This window comes from Sebastes fasciatus, chromosome 20 (genome assembly GCF_043250625.1).
Source record: "Sebastes fasciatus isolate fSebFas1 chromosome 20, fSebFas1.pri, whole genome shotgun sequence".
Taxonomy (NCBI): domain Eukaryota; kingdom Metazoa; phylum Chordata; class Actinopteri; order Perciformes; family Sebastidae; genus Sebastes; species Sebastes fasciatus.
Window position 1 is genome coordinate 19,289,012 of NC_133814.1, and position 12,544 is coordinate 19,301,555.

The 12,544-nt window shown below is 39.9% G+C and overlaps 1 protein-coding gene across 4 annotated transcripts in view; it reads left to right on the forward strand.

Annotated features, from left to right (window-relative positions):
• dock1 (dedicator of cytokinesis 1) overlaps nt 1–12,544 on the forward strand; it is a 214,321-nt gene that overhangs the window by 23,523 nt on the left and 178,254 nt on the right. For all 4 annotated transcript variants that reach the window (XM_074619550.1, XM_074619551.1, XM_074619552.1 and 1 more), the window contains exons 2-10: nt 4,408–4,491; nt 4,840–4,880; nt 5,008–5,063; nt 6,506–6,602; nt 7,555–7,703; nt 8,340–8,475; nt 10,161–10,318; nt 11,749–11,830; nt 12,320–12,455. In XM_074619550.1, the coding sequence (XP_074475651.1) occupies nt 4,408–4,491; nt 4,840–4,880; nt 5,008–5,063; nt 6,506–6,602; nt 7,555–7,703; nt 8,340–8,475; nt 10,161–10,318; nt 11,749–11,830; nt 12,320–12,455 (939 nt within the window). The remainder of the gene's footprint in view (nt 1–4,407; nt 4,492–4,839; nt 4,881–5,007; nt 5,064–6,505; nt 6,603–7,554; nt 7,704–8,339; nt 8,476–10,160; nt 10,319–11,748; nt 11,831–12,319; nt 12,456–12,544) is intronic.

Consider the following 12,544-nt stretch of genomic DNA (forward strand, 5'->3'; position numbering starts at 1 on the left):
ACGGCATTTCATACCGTCCACCAAACAACGAAATGGTTGGCTGCCTGACTTATGCTATGCAGGACATCAGATACAGGCTGTCAGAGGTGTTATATAACTGCACTGTCATTTTGGAGGCTGTGAGTTATGAAATGTCTCTAAGTCGGTGTCGGTGAGGGTCAACTTGACCACTGACCTCCTTCGTGTTTTGCATATGTTGTAATTAATTTGAGACATTTCCTCTTGCTAAATACTAACTTTTTACAGCGATGGACTTAGTACATCAGCTAGTACGTCTGTGACCTCTTTGTACCTTTTATATAAGTTGCCTTATGCTGCTTTGATAACTCAATTATACATTCTTACAAGGTTGTCTGACCTCTTCTATAGCTGCCGCATACTGTACTAATTGGTATTCTCTGTAATCAGAGCAGCCTTTGTAGCAGCGATGTGACGTAAAGCACTGCTTTATTCTTTATTCAGCTTTTTACCCTGTACAAGATCAGAAATCCATACATACTCTGGTGGTGATTTTTTCAGTGATTTGATTAATTATTTGGTCTTTGGAGAATCAATACAAATAGCAAATCTGGTTAGATGGACTTCTTTATAGTCAAGAAGACCTTGCAGCTCTTCTCCCATTTAAATCTAGTAACTATAGTACACGAACCAGTAATTACTTGACCTTAGATATACCTCATGTACGCACTAATGTTGGCACAGCTGGTTTCAGGTATTAGTATGCACCTTTTAAATAGAATAAACCTCAAACTAGAGTCTTGCCACCTTTACCTAATTTCTAGTCAGTAAATGAGGTAAAGGTGAGAACGTTATCATGATGTGTTCAAATGTAATCTTGTAAAATGTAGTTTTTGGTGAGACACTTGAATAAATCCAGTTGTTTGAAGGAGTAATATAAAGCAATATAAAATAGATAATAGAGAGGGAATTATGACCTGTTTAAGTTCCTTACAAAAAACAGTATACAAATGGTAATAAAAGAGTTTGTGTTGAAATACTGTACATGGGTTTTATTGTTTTACTGTTGTTTTCTACTGTGGTATCAAATTGGTATAGGGAATCGTAAAATTTCACAGGTATTGGTATCGACTATTAACTTCCTGGTATTGTGATATCCCTAGTTCCTGTTTTACTGATTGTATTTTTGTGAATGTTTTCTCAGGTCTCTCTTAGAAAAGAGATCTTATCTCAATGGGAAGGCTTTATTAAATAAAGATAAAAATTAAAAAAGATAATAATAGAAAATACCCGGGATTCACCAAAATGTTGTATTTGGTTACCTTTTCTGACCAGTAGTTAAAAAAAGAAACACAAAGTAAAACATTTGACTTCACTTACTTTCAGTTGATCTGTTACAGGAAAAACTTGTGAGTGTTTGTGTGGGAGTAGAAAACATTAAATGATTTCACCACAGTAGCAAAAATGACAAAAACAGAAAGGCTTTGTTGTAGATAATTGTCCACCATAACAACTTAAGAGCTACGTTTTAACAAAAAAAGAAACATGTGCCACCTGTCTGATATGGTAATGAAATATAATCAGCTCCTCTGATGGCAGGTGATTGTGGGAGAAAACGGTCGATTCACTTGATGCACCATTAGCAAGCTGGGAAGGCGCCAGTGCCTGCGGCGAGGGTCCTTTTTAATTAAGTCGTCATTCACCTCTGGAAACCTTTGTCGAAGTGGCCCTGCATGCATTCCCTCAGCAACACACACACACGCACACACACACACGCACACACGCACACACACACACACACGCACACACACACACACGCACACACACACACACACACACACACACACACACATACACGCTTGTGTCATTTCTCCTTTCAGGTGTCCTCTCAAAATGAACTCCTCAACACCTCCGCCACCTGTCATGCTGTCAGTATATAGGTGGTGTATAGGTTTTGTGTGCGCTTGTATATATGTGTGTGTGTGTGTGTGAGGGTGTGGGTGGGCCCTTGTAGGATTTCTCAGACAGGTGTCGGTCATGGCTGGTTTGACAGCGACACGTTGTTCACCTCTCACTCAATAAGAGAACGAGTAGCACCAGTCAGGATTTTATTGTCGATATAATGTGACCTTGACATGTTGATGGAGCTCTCACAGTCGATGGAGAATAGCCTGAATGGTACTGGTAGATCTACAAGGATATGTAGTCCACAGATGTCTTTATTGAGTGTAAAAGAGATGTTTTTATGTGGTACTGACTAGGGCTGTGTACTGGCAAGAATCTGGTGATACAATATATATCATGATACGGGGGTAATGATTCAGTGTATTGTAATATATTGCAATACCGTAAGCAAGGTGTTGAAGCAAAGTGGGCATGTCTGTAAGGGGGAGGGTTGTGGGTACCCATAGAACCCTTTTTCATTCACATATCTTGAGTCAGGTGAGTCAGTGTTTTGGAGAATCGATACAACATAATCGCACAACATAATATGGCGATACTAATGTGTATCGATATTTTCTTACACCCCTAGTACTGACTAATGGTTGAACTGAGTTTTTACTTTTGCTAATGAGATTTATATTTTCTGCCCCATTTGTTTTTGTTTGTTCAATACGTGTTATTGTCAACAGATTTTGATTAAATTTGGTGGTATATTAAGGCCACCAAATTAAGGAATAAGTGGTTTGTTTTTGGATCCGGGAATGTGAAACAGAGATTTTTTTTTAGCATTGTTCTCTTGAAATAAAATGCAAATATGCATCACATGTACATGCACATTATATTATGGACTATATATACAGAAATCCCTTCAGATGGGCCTCTGGGGCCGTAATGCAGAAACTTCCTATCTTAAATCTTAAATTAGGAGAGGAAAAGTCTAAAATAGGATTTTTCACAATTTTGGTATAACAGAAGCAAATCTTAACTAACTTTAGGAATCCTATCTCAACTCAGATTAGGAAATCCTAAATACTCAATCCAACATTGCTTATCAACTTTTATGTCTGTTACCAAGCAATCTGATGTTACTTTTCATCTCGCCAAGCTAAACAACTTTGTAACCATAGTTTTTCTCATTGAAACATACATTGACAAGTACAAAAAAAAGGAGCAATCTGTAGGGGCGGCTGTGGATCAGAGGTAGAGCGGGTCGTCCGCCGACTGGAAGGTCAGCGGTTTGATCCCTGGCTCCTCCAGTCCACATGTTGAAGTGTCCTAGGGCAAGGAGGATGTGCCATCGGTTGGTGTGTGAATGAATATTTAGATTAGATCCTGTAGCCTCTGCCATCAGTGTATGAATGTGTGTGTGAACGGATGAATGCTGACATGTAGTGTAAAGCGCTTTGAGTGGTCGGTAGACTAGAAAGGCCGTATATAAATGCAAGTCCATTTACCATTTAGAGATATCCAGATATGTTCTTTTTGGGAAATTTACAACAACGTGAACTCTGGAGATAAAAGAAAGAGAGCGGGCTAAGATAGCAGACACAGTCTCCGCCGTATCCGGCATCCAACGGAGGAGGGTTGATGCTATCAAAAAGAAAATAAGTACACTGACAAGTGATAGGAAGAGGAAGGCAGCTCTTATGTCCAAAGAGCAGAAGAAAAGTGAGAGTTAGGACAGCTTAACGGTGATCCTTTAAAGTTAGAGAGAGAGTTTATTTAAGATTTTGGGATGTTAGGATGCTTGAACGTTGTCTTAGGAACTGTTTATCTGTTATGGCTTTTTCCTAAATCAGGTCATAACCCTAATTACCATGGTTACCAAACAGTTGAGATCTGAAAGTTAAGAAGTTTCTGTAATACAGCCTGAGATCTTTAAATTAAGTCAAAAACAGTTTGTCACTGCTAAATTGTATTCATTAAACTTTAATTAAATTTTATTTTGAAACACACTTTTCCTTTTAGCGGCTTAAATTAACTCGCCAGAACATATTGGTGATTTACTAACTAATTTCTGTTAGCCGCCTGTAATGTGCTCTATTGAATCCTGTTCATTCAGCAAACAAAACTTTTGCAGTGTCGACTAGAGAACCAAACCAGCGTCCTCATGTCACCTGTTGGTTTCGTCTACATCACAAAAGAAAATCAGGAACTCTGCAGCATTTTATTATGTCTTTGTCTCCGTCCCGTAATCCTGAGCAAATCTGTTTTTCCACCTCCATTATTGTTGTTTTGGCGTTCCCCATCATTATTGGCTTCTTTGCAGTGGGCGGTAGCAGTGTGTTGATATTACAGCACCGACGGTGCCAGGCCCAGCCATCACTGTGTCAGACTGTGTGGGTGGACATCCTGTGGATGTGTGATGCCTCTACTACTACACATTGCAACGGCACACAATTAGCGCCACAAGGGAGCCAAACGCTTTATTGCCTTTCCCCCTCCCCCCCTCCTCCTCCTGTAATATCTCCTCCTCTTATATTGTCCTCTCTTGTCGTTCTCCAGCAATCTATAACTACGATGCCCGGGGAGAGGAGGAGCTGTCGCTGCAGATTGGAGACACGGTGCACATACTTGAGACACATGAAGGTGAGAACTGATGACACGCGTAATCAGAGCTGACACCCCAATGTTGGACATTATTTTCCTGTCACCACTAGTACCTCTTTTGTTTTGTCAAATTTCCCTACATGTGTTCAATAAAATAATATATATAGCAATATTGTTTATGATGGTGCGTTCCTGTAAATGGAGGCGGCAGCAACCCCCACACTCTTCACTTTGTCTGCTAGTGTTTCATTGTGCAAGATTTTCAACTTTAATGTAATTCTTTATTGTGAATTGATTTATAAAACTTTAGTGCAGAGTTTTTATTCTTCTTGTGTACTATGTATGGGAAAAGCAGCTTACATGTAACATAATCCTGTTCTCCAATAGACTGGTACAGAGGGCATAGGCTGAGGAGAAAATCCAAAAAGGTGAGTGGCCAGCAGACAAAGGTTTTCCCACACTCGTATCATTAACAGCTTCAGTTTTTACAGCCGTTCAACTTCTGTCCTGGTTCTACTATAATCCTGTTTGCAATGTGATCTCTTCCTCTTTTAGGGCATATTTCCTGCTTGCTATATACACCTGAAAGAGGCCACAGTCGAAGGCAGTGGGTTAGTACTTGTCCACTTCCACTTTTGAATGTCAAGCAAGAAGATTGCTTCTACTTTCATTGCATTTGTATGTTAAAGGTGGGCGATATGGCCAAAGTCTTCTATCACGGTATATGCAATTTTGTCAGGGTAACGGTATGTATCAGCATACAAGAAGTGTTCTATAAATTCAATTAAGAAATGGTGTAAAATAACCATACCGTACCACATCACATTTGATGAGACTACACTTGAGTTAAAAACAAAAGATAGACTCAAAACAGTAAAACAAAAATTATTTCAAAATAGAAGCTTTAAGGTTCCAGGGAACAATCATTTCAAGTTTTACAGGTTTTAAAAACCAATATGTAATATATTTACTGTAATAAACCGTAAAATGACCATGATATGTCATCAGAGATTAAGTAAACGTGCTAAATTTAAATGCTGGATTCTCTGACAACAATGCTACAGCCAGTATACTCTCCTTTGAAATTTCCATTCCGGTCCAAACTTTTCGACACCCCGTTGCCACATAGGAAACAAATCAGCACGCAAACAGAGCCTTCTGCAGCCATGGAAGCAAGCAAACCAACTGGATCAACAGAGATAACACAACGTTAGATTGTACCTGACCTGAAAAGCCTCGGCACATCTCTCTGTGGTCCGTGTGCAGCTGGTTATCAAGGCAGCGAGTAGATGAGACACACAGACGGTGAAGTGATGCCGACTACTGCTGCTGGCCAGAGGGCTGACGCTGTGATGATGTAACACACGCTAACTGCTGTCAGTCGCACCGGAGAAGCGGACGGGCCACAACTCCAATGGTTTGAATTTGGACTGCAAAACCCATTTTTAAACACTAGCTGACAGTACTACATATTGCTTCTTTAAGGTTAACAAGTGCAAATAAATACCAGCCTGACTTCAGGCAGTGATATAAAATCCCACAAATTTTATATTTTAGAGTACCAAAAGAAAAAAGACTTGACTTTTCCTGCAGGATTTGCTCATCTTTCATTTAAAAAAGAAATGAAGTTTGCTCCCCCGACTCATTTCCCGACCTACTGAGAAGCTCGTTGGCTAGATGAAACGTAGACAGCCTCTGAGGTTGTGTCAGTGAAGAGGTCTGCACTTGATCAGATGTGACATGTGGGTTTATTGTTGCACAACTTGTGGCACTGTTTTGTTTTGATCTGTCTTCTTTGATTTCACTTGCACAACACAACAAAAAAAGAAAAGATAAAACCCCCAAACACTTCAAAGTCCTTGAATTCAGCTAAGAAGCTTGAGAAACAAATATTTGTTTTCATAGAATTATTAATAAAGGATTTGAACAAACTGTGAAATAAATCTGAATTTACTCGGATAAGAGGCAACGTGTTAAATATTGACGTTGTCTCCATGTGGAGAGGAAAGGGGACACAGAGTCACTGTTTGAGATTTCTTCATTGTCACCGCAGGCAAAAGGAGACGGTGATTCCCACTGAGATACCGCTGGTCCAGGAGGTTACCACCACTCTGCGGGAGTGGGCTACGATATGGAGGGACTTATATGTGGTAAGCAAGGCTGTCCAACCCCAAACACATACACGCACACACACACACACACACACACACACACACATGCACACTCATGAGGCAACGTATGGAAGTTAGAGGTCAAAGAAAGACTTATTACAGATATATCAGTATTGGCTTATGTGTTCCCATATATGTACATTTTTAAAAGGTGTATGTTAATGTTCTATAGGCTGAATTGTTATGCTATGTTATGTTTTCTTAATTTGAGTTAAATATATTTTGTTGTATTTCATTTATAGTTGCTATTTATAATGATAAAAATATTAGTACGATTTTGTTATCTTTTTTTATCTTTGATTATAAAGCTTCTAAAGTCTTCTTTGTGCATATCTTAACACTACTAAAAATTAGTGTATATATAAATATAAATATAAAAATAATATTTTTTTCTTTGATTATTTTTGTATTTATTTATTTAGATTTTTTTATTTTTAATATGTATATATATATTTATTCTTTTCTGATCCATTTAATTTAAATTATTATTATTAATTAATTTAGTTATTAGAATAATATCATATAATATATTAAGTGTGATAGAATATGAAGGTATGTAAGCATGTACCGGTATGCTAGATGTCCAGTGTTATGTTTTGTGTATGAATGTTTGCATAAAAGTGGGAAAAAAATCAATAAAAATATTTGAATAAGTAAAAATTAGTGTATAATCGTTGTCACACATATTTTATAGTTAAAAGTATTAGCCTTAAAATTTCACTATAGGTCAGGCTCTTAGGCCTGGCAAAAATATTTAGTTAAATTCGGCCTAATTCCATCTGCTCTTAATAATTAGGAGCTTTGTCCACCTACACTGTCTTATACCTGCTGCTAATGAGATGTGTGACTCTCACCAGTCAACAGTTCAGACACAAGAGCTCTTGGATGCTCTAAGCTGTACACATGTTCATCCCTCTGTTTCCGTCTTCAGGGGGACAAACGTGAGATGTTCAACTCTGTCCGCGATATGATCTACGACCTCATCGAATGGCGTTCCCAGATCCTGTCCGGCACCCTCCCGCAGGACGAGCTCACCGAGCTCAAACAGAGGGTCACCTCCAAGATCGACTACGGCAACAAGTGAGGATCCCGTCTTTAGAGGCTTTTATCCTCGTCCTCTCCTCCCCGCCGCTTATATCCTTTTATCCTCATATCTATCCGGGAAAATTACTCTTGTAGGAATAGGTCAGCAGTGTCAGTCAATAGAAAATGACAGGCCATCACTTAGCTTGAGGACAAACTGGAGGGATTTAGCTTCAGCAAACCGTACTGTATTCCATCATGAAATGACAGCTCTTGCTGTGTCTGCAGTGGGCCTAGAAAAAATCGGTTGAAAATGAAAATTGTGAAGCTCCCTTCTGTGATGGAACTTTAAACCTTTGGCCAGGTAGAGAAATGGCTTTTGCCTCTGCAGAAGCAGGGAGTGATGAGTTGATGAAATATATTGACTGCATGTTGGCAGCATGCTGTTGTCTGCGCTGACTCCCTCCGTAGAAGAGAGAGTTGAACAAAGTAGGGGAGCTTTGAGAGAAAACAGTGGAGCTGAGGGAACGTTATATGAGGAGAAAATGAGGCGTGGCAATGTGTTGCTGTTTCCTCTTTCACAAATGCACCTCCACATTCACAATATTTACCTCGTCTCTTACGGTATTCTACTGTATGTTTTCATCTTGGTGGGTTCTGGCGCTTGTTAACTCTCCGCCATTTTCATGCAAGGTACCTGGATCTGGATCTGGTAGTCAGAGACGAAGATGGAAACATACTGGACCCAGATATCACCAGCACCGTCAGCCTGTTCAGAGCGCACGAGGCGGCCTCCAAACAGATCGAGGACCGGATTCAAGAGGAGAAGGTAAAGATAAGAGAGGACCCGTAGACTCATTTTTTACACAGGTGCGACTAAACTCTAGTCTTTTTCCAGACAGTATATCAAATTAAAAGCATATTAGCGCACTGTGTGAATGAACATGGTACATCAGTGTGATCTGAATGTGGTCGCACCTTGATCTTGTTCTTCCTGGGTAATTAAATCTCAGTCGGAGTCAAACATGCTGTTACAGTGTTTGCATTGGGGAAAAGAACAGGTGGAAGTGTTATCACTGCTCTTCATACGAGATAATTGTTTGCGATGAGCCTTCATTTGTCTTCATTGGAGACTGATTTCCTCTACAGTAGTGCCTCCTCCATCCCTATGCATGATGATATCAAACATTTTAGCCATGGTAGCGGTGTAGCTCTAGGCATGTCAGTGTAGTTTGGTTGAACAAGGGTTGATTTGAGAATCAATTACGTCACGGCAGGTAATTTCCATCAAAGTTACATCTCACCTGGTCCACTATTGACTTGATGTTCAAGATAAACGCGAATAAACATCATCACACTATCACTGTGCGCTATATATAACATACTGTATATAACACTGTCAAAAACTTGTTGTGATCCACGACTACGCAGACTTCACAACATTTTCCAAAAACCTTTTTTGGCCATGCACACTGAAAAACTGCCGTACAGCACTATAAGCACTTCTAACTTTATAACAAGAAAATGGAAAACAACATAATCCTACATGGTATGCTATTCAAACTACGAAAACTGTGGTACAAACTTAAATAATATCAGAACTTATATGTCATGCAAATATAAACAATTTTACTAAATATAAATGTGTGCATAGTTGGCTCTTATAACATGATTGCAAAAACTTTCGACAAAGCGTTGTGCTCTTCTGCTTTCAAAAAAGATAACTTGTTTCTTGACTGACTCCTGTCAAGGCTTTAACATTATCAAACAAACGGAGAAAGTGCATTTCAAGGTATATTAAAATGCACAGAACCCCCTGTAGTTCAATCTAAAAAGAAGTTTTTGCACAACTTCAGCATAGAAGTGGGGAAATGGGGCCACTGCCGGTACACAAAGACGCTTGACTGCTTCTTCAGAAAGTCAGGAACTCATCCAGATCCCCTGTCTATTTTACTCTGCGTATCAGCGGCATCCCTCACCTGAATGTCAGCTGGCAGTATGTAGATGTGTCAGACGCCAAGTGCCCTGCAGTTATGTGGTCTCATTTTCCGCGACCTTCTCATCCAGAGGTCTTTATTGCATATGCATGGGCAATAAGAAAGTGTCCAGGTCAACGTGATAAATATTAATGATGTCGCCCCTGCTTCTTTTTGAAGGGCGTCCAAGGAATCGCCCAAATGAGTCCACCTTTTTACTGCAGATGCGGTCCTGGAGATCTGTTATGAATGGCTTATTATTCCAGTGAGGACAGAATACATTAGAATGAATTCTGATGGATTTATAGACAATGTTAAATCTTGTTTCTTAACTTGTGAAATTTCAGAAAAAAGACAGGCTGACATTCAATTATCCGGTGTGCTGTTGCTAACCACACCTACGCTGATGTTGTCCCAGGGATCTTCCCCGTGGGCTCGTTGTTTAAACTCCACAGGCCTGAGGTCTACCTGCATGAGACAGAAAGCTATGGAAGAATGCCCCGATAGTGAATGCAATATCTGTGTTTCCCTCCGACAGTCTCAGAAGCAGAATATTGATCTGACCAGGCAAGCAAAGTTTGCCTCCACACCAGCGTTTGCCCTCTTCGTGACTCTAAAGAATGTGGTGTGTAAGATCGGTGAGGACGCCGAGGTGCTCATGTCCCTCTACGACCCGGTGGACTCCAAGTTCATCAGGTAAACCCACGGGTGCATATTCACTCATCAACTCACTCACTCTCTCTTTCACTTACTCACATTCACAAACCAAACAAACAAACCAAATGTTCTGATTATGCATTGGGATTATTTGGGCTTCTTGTGCTATTTTCAGTTTTACCTCTATTGTTGCACTGCCAATTGAATTCCAAGTTTCTGTCTGTTGCTCTCGGAAAATTGTAAAGATGACGCACTTGTGCCTTCAGCTGCAGTCTGAAATGTACACCGGTGTTGAGTATTTGACTGCAGCTCACACAGTCAAGATTCTTTTCATAGCAATCGTGACAACTCACGGTCAAATGTGGTTGGTATTTCTATATCGAGTACTTTAGATGTTCCTTTCATTTACACAAGAGTGAAACTAAAGTACTTTATGGACCAGAAAATATGTCTAGATGGCTTTTGATGTTTGAGACTTACTCAATTTGTATCAGCAAGTACAAACTACGACTGTAACAAATGTATTTTTTTTTACTTTCGAAGCTTCTATTGAGGTTTTTGAATGTCTGTCGTCATATTTTATGGCGTCATCCTAAAAAAAAAGGATTTTGTTATTGTGGTTATATAAATGTAATTTATGATGCTGTTAGATTGCTGCTAGACCGCCCCGTTAATACAGGTGCGACGAGCGGGAGAACAGTTTTTTGACCACATTGAAAATGTAGTTTTTGAAAGGCTAAACGCCGACAAATATGGATTAAAGCAGAATATTTTTGTTCAAACACATTCATTTTTCATTCAGAGAAAATTACTTTCTTTTTCCCATCACAATATCAATGTGCACGCAACGTCAGCCACAGGTATCCAGCCGTTAAGCAGACAGTCCGTGAAAACCCCCCCCCAAAAAAATCAATTAATGTTAGTCTAACGTAGTTTTAAAATGTTTTTCCATATGTTGTTATGTACGAAAAGACCTAAAATGAACACTATAAGCGGACTACTTGATGACTATAAGCGAACTATTTAAACATCATTTGTATAGGAATGATTCTGTCCCAAGAAATGAAATACTGGGTTCAAGCAGAATGAATAGACATGCATCAAAAAAGAAATAATTTGAATGTTGATTTAGAATTCAAACGTCAACGTTATGAAGCTTCGAAGCTGGCACAAACACTCATTCACACACAGACACCATGCAAGAACGTGACCAGAACAAGAGCAGCCTGCTTCCCAGGGATTTGCTATTGTTTTAGGATTGTGACAGCAAATTATCACAAGTAGAGCAGCTCGGCTGTGGAATGTTTCTCTGTGTCTGGATTAACATTCAAGCTTCTGCAGCTTTGAAGGAAATTACAGTTAATGCAACCCAACTGATTGCCGTAATTCACTGTATCAAAAATGTTTCAATGATGGATGGGATGGATTATAATGAGCCATAATTTTTTTCTGTCATCTCTCCCTCGCAGTGAAAACTACCTGGTGAAATGGTCAAGTTCCGGTCTGGTGAAAGACATAGACCAGCTTCATAACCTGCGGTCCGTCTTCACGGTGAGTGTTTGCTTCTATGTGTTAGTCCACTGTTTATTCAGCCATGTTATGAGGCACGTGGGAGCCTGTTTGCAGAGCCTGTGTTTGATAAGCTCTCTCAGAAAAGAGCTGGGCTCGCTGTATGTATTTACCAAGGAGGCAGTCACCTCTATCTAATGGAAGCCCAAGGGCGCCAGGGTCAGCGTGCACCCACTGGGAGCACTTTGCTAGTTTTGGAAGGCATTGCCCACAGGAAATGAATCTGTGGACACAATCACAGATGGAGCTGAAGCAATTTGTGGGGAAAAGTTTGCCCTTAACACAAACTCATCTTCAACCGAAGAAGGTGCTATTCATCGATCAGTTGTTGCTGTTGCTAGATGCTCTTTCCAGGGGCAAATATACAAACAGATTTTAATAGATCTGGATTTGTCTGCCCTAAAGTATAAGTCATTATTATTGACTCTAAGGCAACAGCGTCAGCACTTTTCTTTTTGTTCCCCTCCTCAGGACTTAGGAAGTGAAGATCTGAAGAGAGAGAAGATCAGCTTCGTGTGTCAGATTGTCAGAGTGGGCCGCATGGAGCTACGAGACAACAACACCAAGAAGCTGACGTCAGGACTGAGAAGACCCTTTGGCGTTGCAGGTAAAGCAGACTACACAGAGACTCAGTGATACCCTGCTGTTCCAAAAAGAGCTGCAATACATACTGTAGTCAGAGGTTAGCTTTTTGAA